This window comes from Amblyomma americanum, chromosome 2, assembly GCF_052857255.1.
Source record: "Amblyomma americanum isolate KBUSLIRL-KWMA chromosome 2, ASM5285725v1, whole genome shotgun sequence".
In the NCBI taxonomy this organism is placed as follows: Eukaryota; Metazoa; Arthropoda; class Arachnida; order Ixodida; family Ixodidae; genus Amblyomma; species Amblyomma americanum.
The window spans coordinates 8772696-8790795 of NC_135498.1; the positions used below are offsets into that span (position 1 = coordinate 8772696).

The window sequence follows — 18100 nt, forward strand, 5'->3', positions numbered from 1 at the left end:
GCTTCTGTGCAATTTTGGCAGCTCCTCTTCTCGAAATTTGTTTGGCCTTTGCTGCTAGCTCTGCTGTGCAGTATCGGCGTATGTAGGAGCTGGGAACCGATGCGTGGCTGGTTTCGCAGTGTTTTGTCCACCAGGGTTCGGAGCCCTGTTTAAACACACACACACACACACACACACACACACACACACACACACACACACACACACACACACACACACACACACACACACACACACACACACACACACACACACACACACACACACACACACACACACACACACACACACACACACACACACACACACACACACACACACACACACACACACACACACACACACACACACACACACACACACACACACACACACACACACACACACACACACACGCACGCACGCACGCACGCACGCACGCACGCACGCACGCACGCACGCACGCACGCACGCACGCACGCACGCACGCACGCACGCACACACACACACACACACACACACACACACACACACACACACACACACACACACACACACACACACACACACACACACACACACACACACACACACACACACACACACACACACACGCACGCACGCACGCACGCACGCACACATCCTGGCCTTTACATCCGGCTTCATAAATTTCGGGTCAAATGATAAGCCACTTTTAAATCACTCTCAGAGCATTTATTCCAAGTTATGGATTCCCTTTTTCGTGGAGAGGTCATCTGGGGGCGACGCCTGCTTGCAATACTCCTGATTTTTTTGTTGCTACTGCGCGTTAATTCAGGCGCGCAAAACGGGCGATCATGATCCCGTGGACTGTTTATTTTACCCGAGGACCTCGTCAGCATGCACCTTGATGTCGCTGAGAATTGACGGATCGGTGCCCGCCGGCACTTGGTTGACCGAGAAACTCGGGACGCTGTTTTCGTCCTGCCGCATCTTTTTCGTGTGCATTCTTTAAGTGTTTCTTGAATATTCGATTTTTACTGCAACCTCGCAGCTACTTTATGCTTCAGTGCGCCGTTGTCTATGCTGCGATAAATATGGCGGCTATTTTCGTCTGAATTTTCGGCTTGTGTCCGTACACACCACGATAATCCGGACGAGGTCTCCTTAGAAAGGCAACTGCTACGTTTTTTGTATTCCAGTAACAGTACGGAACGTGTAAATTATTTCACTGCTTCTGTTTCCTGTTAATTCGGTTGCATTGAGGCATTTCGCCTATGCTTTCCTAAACTCAGCTCACTAGCGTCCCCATATTTTTGTTGTGTTTTCTGTCAATTTTTGACCATGTCGTGTAGTAATGCCGTATTGAAGCAAAGTGATTTTACGCCATGGGTGCTCGATGTTAGAAAGAGACTCGATGTTCTTGCATAGCATCACACAAGTGGCTGCAAAATACTTGGTAGGCCGGCATCCATGACGAGTAGTATTTGCACAATCATTTCTAAACAACGAATGGAAGACAAAGCCAATTGAACGACTGAGCTTTTTGAAGACCGTAGACCATGTTCCTACCTCGAGGAAGCTCTGTGCCTCTCATGTACAATGCCCCAGACCTCCTAACCAACTTACAGCGGTGGTTTGGGTGCACCTTCAACTAGAAACAAGTAGAGTAAATGTCCATATCATTCCTTTCGGGCCCCACCGCTCATTTGATTCTTGTGGTCTACTTCGATGCGATGGAGGCAGTCGCGACAGCATTGCTAATGGAAACGCCGAAACGAAAACATGAAAGCCACCGTCAAGAACCATCCGCCGGCAAAGCTTGCCAAGATTTTCCACTCGAAGTGCGCCCTGGCTACTGTACCAACGGCCGAACAGCGAAGGCCAGGGAAGAAGCGTTTGAGGGACATTTGCATGCGCAGCAGTTCACCTACTGGGGCTGGGTGGCGGCCAGGCGAGCAACGATCTCCGGTGCACTCAGCAAGCAGCACCGTCGGTCGAAACTTTCGCCGCCTAATGACCCCCGGAGAGGAGGGAGGAGGCTGCCGCTGTGCGGAGAAAACTTACGCGCATTGTTATCCAATCAGCGCTCTCTGATTAGCATAGCCGTAGCCACGTCCAGCACCAGGCCGTGCGCCAATTCCTCGGACACTGCCGCTCCTCTTCCCTCTTTCTCTCTGGTGGAGCGCGTGCCACCTTTACCGCACTCCTCACCCTGTTCTTGCCTTGGCCGCCGCCAGCTGCTCGTCGCTGCCGTGAATGCATATTCGAAGGGCCAGATATCGACGGGAAGGGTCCTCGCACACGGCCAGCAGCTAGAGAGGGAATTCCAATCGTTATCGACACCTGCATCCCGCCCTCGCGTGATTAGCGGAAGAGCGGATGCCTGGGCCATGGCCATGTTTCGGCTTCCGGATCGCTTCTGCCGCCGCCTCTCATTTCCACCGTTCCTACTTATTATCTGCGCTTTTCTCTGGGTGTGTCTGTTTGTGATTGCGCGCATCCCTCTTTGTTTGCCCATTACGTGGCTCCGTTTATAAGGGCGGCTGCTGATTTCGCGACCTCACAGTTTTCTGCTTGCTCTTTCGCCGGGGATATTCTTGCTTTCCGCGCGCGCTCTTCTCTCGCTCTTTTTCTTTGCCCCGGCGCTGTGCTTCGCCCCATACGCCACTCGCGTCGCTTTCTTCTCTTCCTGCGTTGCCTCGCTAGTGCTTCCAAAACCCCTGGCGGTAATTACCCGTGCGCGGCTGCAGCCCACCGCCGCGATCTTTCCCGTTATCGTCTGTGCGTTCTCCGGCTTTCAGCGCTCGCTCGCGCGCTTGCTTTTGCGCGTCGGCGTTCGGGCTCCCTCTCTCGCTTCGCTCACAATTTCCTTGGGGAGACGGAGCGGTGCGGCAGCACGCCGTGCTCCAAGCCACGGGCAACGTAGTCCGAATTACTGGATCATAGAACAGTCAGCGCTGATTGCGTGCTGCTGCCTGCCTGTCTGCTGAGTGGCCACCGCCCGCGCGTTTGCCCCCTTCCATCTCTCGGTCCCTCTTTTCCCTCGGCACATCCGCGTTGCTTAGGTTTTTTGCTGCTTTCGAATCTACTAACCCTAGCGGACTGGGAGCCCACGTTTTGGAGAACCTTCCGAGAAAACTGCGTGGTGCCGAGCACGATGCGCTGCTGCCGGTTCAGCTTTGAAGAGCCACCGGGTGCCAGCTTTTGCTAAAGAGAACAGAGACGTACTAATTAACAGGAGACGTTGAAAAGAGTTTCGAAGAAAAAAAGTAAAGGAAAGATTGTTGAAGGCAGGTTAATGAGCTGCTCTCATCTCCACACCCCTTGATGTTCCTTCAGTGCCTCGCTTTGTTGTTGAGTTGTGGCTCCGCACTTCATTGCATTTGCCTAGGTATATACTCTCGTGCTGTTACAGCTTGCTCCAAGACGATTCTGATGATGCTAGCGAAAACAGCTCTCGCCTTCTTCTAGTCTTTTTTTTTTCCTCTTCTTCGCTGAGGCGCACGTGGACACGACGAGGTTTGGAACGAGCTCCCTTTGATAATCCCGGGACTCTTTTGTCCCTCTCGCTTGGTGGAGTGAAAGTGTCGGCGCTTTTTGTTGCTTCTTTTTAAAACGCAATTTGAACTTTTCTTAAGCTCACTAATAAAACCTACAGAAAGACTTTCTTTGTAGAAATTCTATTTGCTTCGTTTCAACAGCATTCGCGCTTTGCATTTGATATGGCTGGATTCTTTGAAGTGAAATGCGCGGAACGAATAGAAATAAAAAAAAAGGTTTATTCGCTGAACAATGGAAATTTCCTGGTTTTTCTAAATTGTGTGGCCACCTTACACTGCTTACGAACTTATTAGGAAGTGCTGATTGTGCGAGGCGAATACGCACGGTAGCAACGTTATTTTTTTAGGAAAGAACGCAGGCCGAAATTAAATGAGTTGATGAATCGGAGTACCGCATAGAGTGTTTGAGTATTTCGATTCGGGAAAGATTAAACCGCGAAAGACAGAATGATTCAGTGTAACTAGCCTGTTTGGGTGAAGTGAAGCAAGTAACCGTCTTTTTTTTAAACGTTTGCTAAAAACTTCAATATTTCTTTTGTGTGTGTGTGTGTGGTACACGAAAAACCGCTGCGAGAACTGCCTGCTTGCCTTCGCCTGGTACTCCAGAACGTGCTGAACGCAAGGGAAGAAAAGCAATAGAAGAAAAAGCAAGGCAAAACGCCCACGTGAGACGAGAGAACAAGAGCAGACCGCGCCGAAGGAAACACGGCAAAGCACTCTAGCGTTTTGTAGCCCATCTTTAGATGAGAAAACTATCGCAGGGTGTACACTGTCGTCGGAGGGGCAGGAATCCGGCCGCCCAGTTTGGCCACGACGGCGACCGCCGTCCGCTGCTTCATCAACGTCCGATGGCAGGCCGCCGCGGGGACAGTTTTCCGGAATTAGTCGGCCGAGGTCCGAGGACCATATTTCAAACCGGCTGCGCGGCGCCTTCCGACGCCCCCTTGTACACCAGAGCTGCCCCACTTCCCTCTTCTTATTCCCAATCTCCCCTTTTCTTTCGCGGCTGTGTTCCACGTGTTGCGAGCGAGCATCGAAGGCACGCGATATATATATAAAAGTAATAACACGCTGTAGAAGGGACATGGATCGCTTGAACGCGGCGCAAAGCACCTCGCGGGATAAGCATCTATACATAAGAACCTGCTGTTTTGAGGGACGGGTATAGAGCTTGCAAAGTAATGCCGCACGTAAGAATCGGAAGGAATGAACGAACGGAGAAGGAACGATAAAACTAAACGTGAAAGATGGAATGATCCTTTCAGAGTTGCTCTCTGTTGTTTTGTCTTCTTTTTCTTGCGAGGTCCGCTGCCCTGCTTCGGCTGCAACGATTGCCGCGTTCCGCGTCGTTGGCATTTCTCGGGCTGCACCCTTCCTCTCCCCCATTTCTCGTGATCCTATCTGTTCGTTTTTCTTTATTTCTTTTCCCGTGAACATTGCTCTCTGGGCAGTGGTGTCTTTCGAAAAAAGAAAAGGGAGCTGCAGGAACGCTGAACTCTCAGGCTTCCCTTCCCGGCCGACTTCTTCCGGGACAGGAAAGGCGGGGAGGCAAAGGAATCCCGCGGAGAGATTCACCGATGCCAGATTTTGCGGAACGTCGTCCGTCATCGTAATTAATAACGAACCGGTGTCAGAAAGTGCTATACACCGACCGTCGCTGCTTTCGGGGCGCAAGGAAAGTGAACGAGGAAAAAAAAAGGAACACGGGAAGAGATATGGCTGCGGCTCGGCCATCTCGCTATGCGACCAGGGAAACTCCCTTTTCCTTCCCCGTCCTTGCGCGGCCGGCACGGTGCGTTGGCGGATACCGACGACCACAGCGAGGATCGTTGTGCCCAACCGACCGTGCAGCAGCCAGAGGAGCCCGTCGGAGGGCGCTCCGCTCGGCTGTGTACGCCTTAATAAAAAATACGGCTGGCTAGTCGGTTTCTTTCTTTCTTTCTTTCTTTCTTTCTTTCTTTCTTTCTTTCTTTCTTTCTTTCTTTCTTTCTTTCTTTCTTTCTTTCTTTCTTTTTTCTTTCTTTTTTCTTTCTTCCTTTCTTTCTTTCTTTCTTTCTTTCTTTATTTCTTTATTTCTTTCGTGTTAGGAGCCGTCATCTATTCCGACGTCTGACCTTACTCACGGGATTTTTATTCGTGATGAATTTCCTCCAGTTGTGTGGCGTGAGGGAAGCCCTACCGCTCAATACATGACGTATGTACGAGCATATATTTAGTTTTTGCGCACTGAGTAGTTTTCGCTTTGATATGGCCAAACTTCAGGCTGTATGAATGCGACATTATTAGAGCAGGAAATGAAACGTAAATATCGAGACTGATTCTGGTGAGGGCAGTAATCAATAGTGATCAAATAGTTTTGTTGATAGGAAAACCCTCGAGCTTTTTTTTTTTGCTGTTGTTAAGGCATCGAGGACTGCCTGTACACAAAAAAGCCCCCCCCCCCCCCCCCCCCCTGCCTTCTCACTCTTCCCCCCGCCCACTAAACTTCCTCATCCTAGAGTGCTGGTTTAAGACTGACTAAACAGAAAATATGTCTTCCGCAGGGATGACTGCGAACAGGCGCCATCCTAATAACCAACGACAGCTCGTCTTAACACTCCGACTTCGGTGTGCCACTTTCCACTGCGTCCGCGGTGGAACGTGCCCCGAGGCGTGCACAAAAGTGCGCTTGAGCTGCCGGGGACGACTTGCGCGATAGCCGCAGCGGCTGCGGCCGAAGAGGCCATCTTCCTTATCAACGCTCCCGTTCTCTGGACGTTCGGCGGTCCGGAAGTCCCGGATTCCACGATTCACGTGGGCCGGGGTACGGCGGGAAAAAGGGTGGCGGGAGAAGGAGCTCGAGTAAGGAAGAAACAGGAGGCGGCACAGAAAGCAGGGAGCGGGCCGGGGCCGATGGTGGCTGCCGACGCCGTCTTCCAATGCAGATATCAGTGGGCCGACTGTGCGTCGGCTGTGCCGCGGTGCGGCCATTTGCGATGGTGGCCGGACCGGTCGGCGGTGGCCGGACGCTAACGGCCGCCGCGATTAGGGCGCGCGCTTTGCCCACCGCTCGGCTGGCCGCTGGTCCGGGGCCTTGGGGCCGCGTGATGGGACCTATAATTTTCGCGGAGCCGACGGCGCGCTGGGGGGGCCGCGCAGTTTTCTAAGTGGCTGCTTGCTGCCTGCGCAGCCGCTTCTCTCTTCTCCGCCGCAATGGCCGCTCGGCGGCTCGCTCTAATTAGGGAGCCCCCGTCTGCGGGACGACGCCGGGCCCGTCCGCTCGCCATTCGGATTCTTCTCGCCACGGTGAAGGTGGCTGCGCCTCGAATCAGGAAATAGAAATGGGGAAGGCGTACGCAGTCTGCAGAGCGAATGTTCCGGCTTTCGACTCTTAGTTTTTTTCGGAATATTTTTTTGCATTTTTTCTTGTCAAACATTTACGTCCAACGCGCTAATTGAATATTGCTATATGTTCGCAGTTTCCAATCTTTTTTACTTCGTTTTATAATCCTACACGGTGTAGAGTGCAGATTAGAGACGTACAAAAGGATAAACACATAGCCGCACTGATAATTCGTTTACCTACGTACAGCTTTCCTTACATGGAGTTTCGTTAAGTTTGAATTTTCTCATGGAAATACTGCTTGCGCGCATTTTTTTCATCTCTCGTTAATTACAGCGGGAGCATGGTAGTAACACTGGGGCAGGCGTCATTGATGTTACTACTTCGAATGACTGCTTGCATCCTTCGCGAAGATCTGTTGGCTTCACCTCGCTATGGACCGGCGTGTGGCAGAGCACGCTTTACAAGGCTAAAAAAATAACCACGCAGGATTTTGTACTCTTGAGCTGATATGGTTGCGATTGAAATAAAACGTGAAATTATAAACCAGCGGTGGACCAGCTTGCGGCAAAAAAAAATGCCACATTGCTAGTAAGCGTTCGTGAGGGTGTCATGCGAAACGTTTACATTGAGACGGGGACATTTAACTATTTCGTGATCGGAGAGAATGGGCATTTTAACATTACCATTTTCTGGTAAATGTCTAACCCGGCTGAACGCATTCAATTTTTTTTCTTTGGAAGAGGGATTCGAGGGTTTCATACTCAAGCTATAAAACACCGTGCAACGCCGCCGCGGTGGCTCAGTGGCTATGGCGTGCGGCTCCTGACGTGAAAGAGGCGGGCTTGATCACGGAACAAGCGTCATGTACATGGCTCTATACGCAGATATTCTTTCTTGCCCTATATTCGGTTTGCGATTTTTTAATGTCATGTTTTCTAATATGTCTAGCTAGTTCCGGGGACAACCTCAGTACACGTTTTATGCACCATAATGCCTTTTTTGTATTTGTCAGCACATTACGTCAGGCTTTTTTTTTCTTACGGTACTTAATCCGTAATTTCCAACGTAAGAAACGGTGAATTCTGGGGTTTTACTCCTTTAAGCGGCTCATGCGCTCTGAGGGACGCTGCAGTGGAAGGCCGTTGATTAATATTGGCCACCTGGGGTTTTCTAACGTGCGCTGACATCGCACAGCACACGGGTGCCTTTTGCGTTCCGCCTTCATCGCAACGCGGCCGCCGCGGCAGGCCCCTCCGGCTCAGTATCTAGTTACGCGCTTGACTGTAAGCATGACATAATGGTACATGCTGACATTATTCTTATAGTCACGCATTATTCATTATCGAACGATAGCTTTCTGCAGGACTTTATTAATCACATTTCCTTCGTGTCATGACACATTGCCTGGAGATATCAAACTCGCTTGAGAGCAAGCGAAGGATAAATACTGACATCATTGCGCACAAGTTAATGCTGCCTTTATGCCAAGATCCGGAGGGAAAAGTCATGCTATCGTTGCTGGGGTTGTGAACCAATGTGGGCCAATGAGAAAGCTTAGTAGACCAACAAGCAGTCACCTGCAGCGCCCTGTTAAGCAGGAGCCATCGGTAATTTGCCAGAATGGATTGAGGAAAGGCTGCGCAACATGGGGTCGCACTTAAAGTTGAAATCTGGATGCGCTCTAATTTGAAGCCACATCGCCCGACTATTTCAGTGACAATCTTCATACACCATCTGCTCCAAAAGATAATCTGTTTGTAGATGCTGCAATGCAATAGAATGATTCGAGCATGTGCCAGATTGAAAAAAAAAATGGGGGGGGGGGGGGGGGGGACACACAAGCGGGCTTTACCGCCGAAGGCGGATTTAATTTGTTTAACGGCAGAACGAATCATTGGTGCGTGAACGCAACAGTTAAATTTTGTGGCTGTTTCCCTGTCTGCCAAAACTCACCCAAAGCAGAAAACACACACGTCTGAATCTACAGATCATTTGCTCTAATAGCGTGGCTAATAAGGCTCTGAATATTAGCTCATATATAAACTAAATCGTGCAGTTCCTGTCAGGGCCTTATGCGTCTCGCGCTACTGTTCATTTGCGAGTCAGATGCCTCGCTCAAATCCGTCGAACCTTAATTGTCTTATGCGTGTCTCGCGTTAATGCCATTGCGACGCCGTATCTGCTTTCTGTCTCGGTACGTAGCTTAGAGACTACCAAATCGTTCGCGTACACGCGCACGATGTAAACTAACGGCCTCCGTAGCACATCACGTATCGCGTGGCTTTGCTACTCAACTGTCACTTGTTTAAATTTACGACGTAGGAAGAAGATGACGTCCCATAATGTATAATTAGCACGTCTTCAATCATTTGCTCATGAATCACTTGAACCTCACAGTTTGTTTTAGCACCGCCTACGCCCCTCGGTTCTTTTATCGACACAGTGACGTTGATCTTTGAATCTGCTGCAAACAGAATCGCATTCATTTAGCTCGATTCGCGGAGCTCAGCGCACTGGAAAAGAAGGAAATACGTCTCTGGCGGCGCATTTTTTGCCCCACGGACATTAATAGGGCGACACTAATGTCCCTCCGGCGCTGGGCCAGGGCTGATTCGCGAGTGGCCGCGGATCAGTCTTGCTGTCCCGAAGCAAACACCGGGATTACAAACTCGCCCTGGGAGCCCGGTTGTTACGCGGTCATTTATCACAACCCTTCGGGCTCGCTCCCGACGCCCACCCGTAGGACATGGCTGCCTGCCGCTCGGCGGCGCGTCCGGCACAGCCTGGGCGTCCTCCTCGCGAGTGCGCGCTTTTTCGCGCTTGGAATGGCGTGATTTATGTCACGTTTCTCGCCTGGCCTGCGTACGTCACTCCTTTCTTTTATTCTTTTATCCCACTCTGTGCGCGTCTCACGTTTGCTTCGCCCCGTTTCCGGTCTGGCTTCTACGTCATACTAAATTTTCCGTCATTTTTCAGACATTTTCTTCTTTTTTATTATTATTTCCAGTTATACAATGTGAATGAAAACTTTATGTCACATAACGTTACCAGTGACTTAATTTATCGCCACAACTGCACCTCAATGCTACCGGCTGCTTGCTCATTATGGTTTTCTATTAGTGGTTTTGCGAAGATTGCATTTTGTAATCTCTGGCACAAAGAAGCGCTGCTCCCTGGATGAAAGGGGAAAGATTTTCGGGACTTTTTGTTAGCAGCACGAAATGAATCCCACGAAGGCGTGTATAAACTACTGATTCATCGCGAGAAAAACAAAACATTGTACACTTGGATGATATGTGTAGATTGAAGGGAACGTTTATTCCCTTTGTGCGATTTTACGCGGTGACATTAATGGGTTTGTTTTTGTCTTGTTTCTTGCAGATAGAAGACGCGATGCTGATGTTTGACAAGCAGACCAATAGGCACAGGGGTAAGTCGCCTTGGTGTTTTTTTTTTTCTCATTTTCTTGCAGGCTCAGTCATTCCATAAAGCAGCTGGATAGTCTCCTAACAACAGACTGTAGTGTAACACACATATGATGTACAAGTCAGAAGTGATGCACTCATGCGCGCATTCGACTGAAACTGTCGTGTACTTCGGGGCCTATGAGTACTACCGGTTAAAAGGGCACCTGGCTCTTTTACATGGCGTACGAATTGCATTTTACAATGTATTTGGAACCGGTATCCGTGCAGGTCCTGCAATTCGTCCACAGCTGGTTTAGCTGTAAAATAGCTTATACAGCGCATAACCGACGGCTTCTTCAGCTAAAATTTAACGCTGCCATTAAGCGTAAACAGGGCGGCTCAGCCTTTGTGTTAAAATCAATGTCAGCGTTTTACTTTTTTGCATATGTCGTGTAAACCTGATAGAGTAATACAATATCAATTAACGCGCAGGCATCTCACTGTTCTGTATAGAGCGTAATTTAAAGCAAAATGTTGTCGTTACACGGGGCTGCAGGAAGCGGAAGTTAACATTGTTCACGGGGCAAATATATCTCCTTTCAATATGCACGCGTTTGCGAAAGCATTCTTTGCTGCTTTATTCGTTGAATTTTCGAATGTTAGACCGTCGTAATATGCGACCTTGTTTCTCGTCCGGTATTGGAGACGACGTAGTAGGCACCAGAGTGCCAGAAAGAGACGCTATAGGAGAGAAAGCCTAGATGTGACGCCCTTGCCATCGACAGTAGCTCTTCATGGATTGGCTGGGTTTTTCGCCTTGTTGCTTCGCCCGTGTCTTAAATACGACGAACTACGCGGCAAGGAAACCATAAAAGAGACTGGTAGCAATAAACGCTGCGCTGCTAGACGCAGATGAGTGCGACCAAGAAATTGCATCGTCGGTAACGGGTTCAATGACCGATGTTATGGCGCAGTTTCTGTTTGCTTTTGTTGCAGTTTCTATTGCACCCCTTTCGTGCCCTTCATATCACTGCCCGATTTCTTCTGATAGTGGAGACGCTTGAAAGTAAAGAAGCTATATGGTAGTTGATTCTTAGTACTGTTAAAGAATGAATTACATCTTTTATTGGTTCTACCTAAGAAATATTATTTTTCGCACGCATTATGTTCAGACATCACAGAGTTATAGTATTTATTAATTGCAATCAATCGTTTCCTTTCATCGAATCGAGAAAAGGATGTAACTTGGGCAATAACATTAAGTTGCTCAACTTTGCCTTCACTGCCCTCACACGATAGATAAGATATGCTATTTAACAAACGGAAATACGTATGCCTCATGCAAAGGCGATCAAAACAAGTAGGCAAGACCCTCTGAGTTTCAAATTATTGCTGGGGCTATTCCCGGTAACTTCAAGGGAAAGAGAAAATGCGCTTCGAATGGAGAGTCGTTAGCCTCGCCGGAGCAGCGAGACGCCAGCGTGATTCGGGGAGACTTCCGTCCGGGCGACATTCGCGCGCAGCAGTCCAAGCTCGGAGCAAGAAGGAGCCGAGAGGCAGTCCGGCGACGGTGAATCGTGCCGCGGCATCTCCGCGATTTATGACGGAATTATACGCAAGCGCCTGCTAGGGTGCACAAAACAGCAGCACGACACGTATCGTCGATAAGAGCAATAACATCGCGAAACAGGCACTCGTATCACACGCCTATTTGTTCGGCGCCGTCCTCTATATGCCCTCTTTTGCTGTCTCTCTTGTGTATTTGTTGTTGTTTTCTGGCCGCTATGCTTCCTTTTTCTCTCTCTTTTTCATTTTGTTTTCTGTGCATCTTGTTTTTTTTTCCCACCCCGTCGGAACAAATGATGGTCACCGCGGAGCCCATTTTCGCGCACGCGATCATGGCAGCGGTTACCGCGCGCCGCGGGCCTCTGTTTGCGGCCCCGCAGGCGTCACGATACGACAACCGGTGATTTGCAAATAAGCGAGAAATCAGTGGACGAGTACGGGCAAAACGACCTGAGAGCGTGCAGCTCCTCCCCACCCCCCACCCCAATCCTTTTTTTTCTTCTCCGATTCAGTGTTCTATCCCTCTATCGCTTGGCAACATGCTACCTTTCTTCTCTCTCTCTCTCTTTCTGCTTGATCGCTGGATGCAAACGGCGCCATGGGTGGCTGAGAGCCGTCGAAACCCACGGCCAGCGCGCTGTCGTGACTGTTGGTCCGGACACGTAGCGTCAATCGACACGCTCTGCGCATGCTTGCGTTCCACCGTTTCCGCAATGATCGAGGCAGAGCACGGCATGCTTTCAGGGCGACGATTCACGGCCCACAGTTAGGCCTCATCGATGCTGGTCCGATACGCTGTGCGGGGTTTTGCAACGCCACATAGGGCCAGCTGACACCTCTGTGTGACTGAATAGGCATCCCTTCGACAGCATTGATCATACGTATGGGGCGTACGATGCTAAGCTTCAATTTGGTTTTCCGGATAAGCTGTCGGATTGGAGGTGAATTCTTGGTGGTGAAATTGTGGCTATGAGAGCTTTTTTTCTGTTTGTTTTCAACGGACCAGCAACCAAATCCTACTTCGAGCATAACACGCAGCGTTTATATGACATCAGCAAGTAGCGGAGCTATGAACATCGATCGCCACAGAAGAGCTCTGGAGACGATTGCTTGCTCCCGGTAATCCATTGCAGGGTATGATGTAATGTATCCACGAATCTCTGTGCTGGAAAACTGGGACTCTATAGCAACCACACGGGGTGCAAACGAAGCAAACAAAACAAACACGGTATCTGTACGCGGCGATATGCGTGCGGAAATCTGCGCCGTTTTGTCTCTCGTCTTGATCTAATCCCACCACACATTCTAGATTATTCACTTTGTGACCTCAAACACTAGCGTGCCTTAGCAGCTATAGTTGTTGCTCGATCATTATGTCCCTACCTGGAGCACTCCTGTAATTCTCTTTTTCCTGCTCCTACTTGCTTCTTCGGCTTGTACTTAATGCTGCACTGTCTTCGCACGGTGTGCCTAATTATATATAGAAATAGCTGGATCCAAATACTGTGTAAGGAAATGGAAATGCGTTCTCGCATTGATTTCTGAACCAGAGGCGCGGCACATTGAGTTGCTGATGTGTTTACAGCGTTAATGCCCCGAAAGAAGTGTCCAGCTCGGTTTCTTCCTTTTCACCGTGTTTACACATCTCCGATCCGCTCCGCTTTCTTGTCGGCTACCGGCGAGATATACGGCTCCGGGTTACAAGGTGCGTCCAAATAAAAACACGCGTCTGACTAGCGGACTCCAGAAGGCGGCTGACAAGCAAACGAAAAAAAAAAAGGGCTGGCTACCATGTAAGCGAGGGAGAAACAGGAGGATGAAAGGATGAAAAAGAAAGAAAGAATATAAGAAGAAAAGAGGAAGGCGCGAATAAAGCGGCAAGGCGAGATGGACAGCGACGATGCCTCGAGAGAAGAGAGGAGCGGGTTCGAAGAAGAGCAGAGACGAGAGGAGGAGGAGGAGGAGGATACGCGAACGGCAATCCTGCGGCTCAAGCGGCTCTCTGTGTAGCGAAGGAACGGGGAGCCGGCGCGGCGTATAAATTACCGGATGCGAGATGGACAACGGGCGCGCTACGGGCTTGAGAATGTGCCGGTGAGCGAGAGAGGGCGAGGAAGAAGATGGACGGGGGCGAGAAGGAAGAAAGGAAGGAGCGGGGGCAGGGAAGGCGCGCGGATCGTTAAAGTAAAGTAACCTTTATCGCCAACGGGGCTCGCGAAATTTCACCCCATAAATTGTGGGCCAGCCTGACGCTCTTCTTCCTTGTCCTCCGCACCTCGAGCCGTTCGCTGCGAAGGAAAGACGGAAAGAAAATCGCTCACTCTGTTCTGCTTCTTCTTCGTCGTGCCGCTTCTCTGCCTGCTTCGCTGGTCGCGGGGCTACGTTTTGTGTTTTTTTCCCCTTGCATTCCTTATGCCTTGGTTTATTCGTGGCGGTGCGCAAAGGCGTCGCCGTATGAAGCCATTCCTTCTAGGCCGTGTTGTCGCAGTGGCTTGAAGATGAAGCGTGAATAGGCGGCGCCGGGTCTCGGGTGTACGGTGCATTTATGCACAGTGCAGAATGTGGAGGGAGACGAAGGGCGGCTGTCGAAGGAAAGTGCACTTGGGGTGACTGCTTGGCGCGTACGTCTTTAATGATGTCGAACGTCTGTAGGACCTTTTTTTATTTGTTCTTTTGCTACCCAACTGCGGTGACGTAATGCGCTTGTATCAAAGCCGAAGGCTGCAGCAACTCGTAGCTCTCGGCAGATTAACGAGACATCTCAGGGCGCTTGAAATGTCGCTGCAGTGAAGCTTGCGCTTAGCATGATAAGCTTGAAGTCTTGGCGTTCTCCAAAATTCTGTGTTTATTTTATGGGATAGCGTTAAGGCTACCCTTCTGCATAAAATCCAGTGTCGTCGTCATCGGCGTTGTGACAGAAAAATCGGCCGGAGTACTGGGCCACCCTATCCACCCAACGTGGCCACCCTATACCCAGCCTGGGGCACAAGATCCTGCTCGGCATCGCGCAACCCGCCATGGTTGAAAAATGGGCCGGTCGCGTGACCTTGTCACGCCATCCTAGGTCACATGACCCTGTTCCGCAACCACAATCTGCCCATCAGATTGAGAGAAGATTGCCCACCGCACCAAGGGACTGTTAAATTAATGATTGGTCGTGAGAGATTTCTCTGAAAGAGCAATGTTGGTCTCACAAGCTGCACCGATAACAGCACCTGCCAGCACAAGGCAGTGGCGCGTCGCTCAGTCGCTGCACCACTGTGCCAGCAATGGTTCGAGGACTCCCAGGGTTCAATTAATGTGAAGTAGAGAATGACGAATTCCGCATACACGGGCATTAACCCATCAACACTACCGCATCATAACCTTGAAGCGCAGCTTAAGTGTCTCCTCTAATTTTTACTTTTCTTTTTCTTTTTACTTTTTCCTCTCAAGCTTTCTTGTACTCATCGCGAAGAAAAGAGTACTGTCAGTTCGATCGGATCATGAAACGGGAAATGATGATTTATTCAGTGAGCGCGCTGTTTTGAGGCAAATTGAGGAGCATGTTCGAGTTCGTTTTTTATATTAGTTTTATCTAGTGGACTGAATGGCAACTGCGCGAATTTTACGCTTATTGCTTAATTAAACTGAACAATGGGGTGGAAACATGCACTGATGAGGTTAAAGCACTTGGCAAGGCTGGCAAATAGATGGCTATGCAAATTATTACACGACATAAATAGAGTATTATTTTCAGAGAAAACAGACATTAGAGCACACGCAGATGTTACAATGACCAGTCACACCGGCATTATACATTTACCCTTCTGTTTTTCCTTACTTCTAAACCCCTGACTAGTTCCGAGAACTCCACCCATGCAAGAAGTTTTTGTGGGTCTCAATTTAAAAGGGAAATGATTATCGATTTGCGTAGTGGGGCCATGTGCAAATTAGGTGTGCTAGCACATCGGTTTTCACTCCAGTTCCGGTGTTCAGATCCATTTTTAACGGATGGGAGCTGTTCGAATAGCGATAATAGGTTAATCCTCATATATGCGTAATTGGTCATTCTAAACTTTAAATTCATAACTTGCGGGGAGTCCTCATGCCATTCCTGGAGCAGTGGTCCTGCGGTTAAGCGATGCGCCACTACCCTGCGATGACTGGTGCTACCACCGGTGGGGCTTGTGAGACCAATTTAGTTGGTGGCTTGTGGGCAACCTAGGGCAGTTGCTCAACGCGGTGGGCAGAGGGAGCTCACATACGGTGGCTAATTGGCGAAACGGAACATCTAGTTCTAATGAACTGGCAAACACCATTGGCAAACTTTGTATTTCTACTGATCCAACATTTCACGATAGCAACGAAGGCAACACCTTTGCACTACACATGAAAGGACGTTTCAGGCTTAACGCTCTTCCTCATCACGTTTCGAGATTTCGTGGGCTGTGCTACCACCCTGAGATCACAGCGCCATCTGTGGCAGCAACTAGAAAACAGCACATGTGGCACCGAGACTTGTAGCGCCATCTACAATAGCATTGTAGAAACAACCACCTGCCGCGTGCCAATGATGACGTCATGGTCCAATATGGTGGATAGAGGTGGAGCTATGTGAGTATGACGCCAGGGGACAAAATGGCGGTATAGTTTCGGTTTCTCGATTGCAATATGGCGGCCATTAAAATTGGTAGTGCCGTCCCATTTCCTTTCCCCTCCCCCCAAAAAAATATCCTATAACGAGAGCAGAACTGTCCCGTTACGGGACCACTATATGCGTATACATTCGTTCTGCTATATATACTCCCACAACAAGGGGCACCCCTCCGGGGACAGTTTTGCACCGAATTTGCTTGCCAAATAAAGCCTTATGGGTTGTGGTATTTAAATAAAACCACACTTAATTAATATGTAAACATTGTATATATGCAATTACTAATTGGAGCGTTACCATATCGCACCGCAAGCCGAATACTTGACCCACCTTGACCCCCCTAAGGGAGCAAATTCCGTTCGGGACGTATCTTGAGGCGGTGTCACTCGAAAACGGGCGCGTTCTTCCTCGCTTTCGTCGTCTAGTAAACCAAACAGGTAACGCTCATTACTTCAACGTCTTCCAGACGGTGGCGGCCTTTTTTTTTTTTGTCTACATGACAGGACTCACATACATATTATCGCGCTTAGACGAATCAGAAGTATATTAGCGCGATAGCGTTAAGGCTTTCGTCGTGCAGAAAATCCAGCGTCGGCGTTGTGGCGTTCTTAGCGAAAAAGCAGCTATCCCACCTGCCACCTAGGTCACATTACCGTGTGACGTCATCAGGAACTGTCCACTGTGGCAGGTGGCAGCCTGCACACCGTAACAGGCGGCACTTGAATTAATCACTGGTCGCGAGAGGTTGCCCGGGGAGAGCAGTCTGGGTCTCACAGCCCTCACCGGTGGCTGTGATTGAAACAGCCACCTGCCGGGCCAGTGGCTCATCACCTAACCGCTGCGTCACTGCGCAAGGAGTGGTATGAGGACTCCCAGCGATCTATGAAGGTAAAGCAGAGAATGACCGCGACTGCGAAGTGATAAACAAAGAGGACCCCATGCTACTGCAGGGGCCCATTACGCTATCTTGATGATGATGATTGTGATTCTTTACGGTGCAAGAGCATCTGAGGCTAAAGAGCGCTATGCCAAGTTGGGGTGACAGACCCATTTCCCAAGCATTTCACCCTAAAGAAGCCGAGCACCAGGCTAAGTGAAAGCTTGTACCCCCTATATCACCGGTGGGTACCCGGCGGCACTGGGGATCGAACCCCGTACCTCCCGCATGCGAGGCGGGTTCTCAAACAACTCGGACACCACTGCGGTATTACGCTATTTTGTCTCTGCCTAAGGCGGAACTCAGATTTAGGTTCAGCATGGTGGCTTAACATTGATCGTTGCGATCCCATTCACGCATATTCAGTCTACACTTGCATGCAGCACTCACATATCGCACTGTAAGCATGGCCACATAATACTTGTTCATATTTGTTTTCTGGAAATGGGTATAAGGGGAAGGGCGATGTGACGCGCCCATCAATTCGAACGCGAATTCTCTCCGGCCGCTTAGCCGAGTCAAAAACATGCTCTGTGATCCGCGGTGACCCGCTACTATGGAGGGCAATTTCGTTGCGCTGCTATTTCGAGGCAGGTGGCAGGCTCCGTTTGTAGGAAGCAGTGCGCCCGGCATTGCGCACCCGTAGCCCCTTTTCACCGGCCGAGGCCGCCGCCGCAGCAGCGGCGCCATCCGGATATGGCGGAACAC

At 49.8% G+C, this 18100-nt stretch overlaps 1 protein-coding gene across 11 annotated transcripts in view; it reads left to right on the forward strand.

The window, feature by feature from the left end:
• Positions 1 to 18100, forward strand: part of Rbp6 (RNA-binding protein 6) — a 509349-nt gene that overhangs the window by 298883 nt on the left and 192366 nt on the right. For all 11 annotated transcript variants that reach the window (XM_077652967.1, XM_077652959.1, XM_077652964.1 and 8 more), the window contains one exon: positions 10228 to 10276. In XM_077652967.1, coding sequence (XP_077509093.1) covers positions 10228 to 10276 — 49 coding nt within the window. The remainder of the gene's footprint in view (positions 1 to 10227; positions 10277 to 18100) is intronic.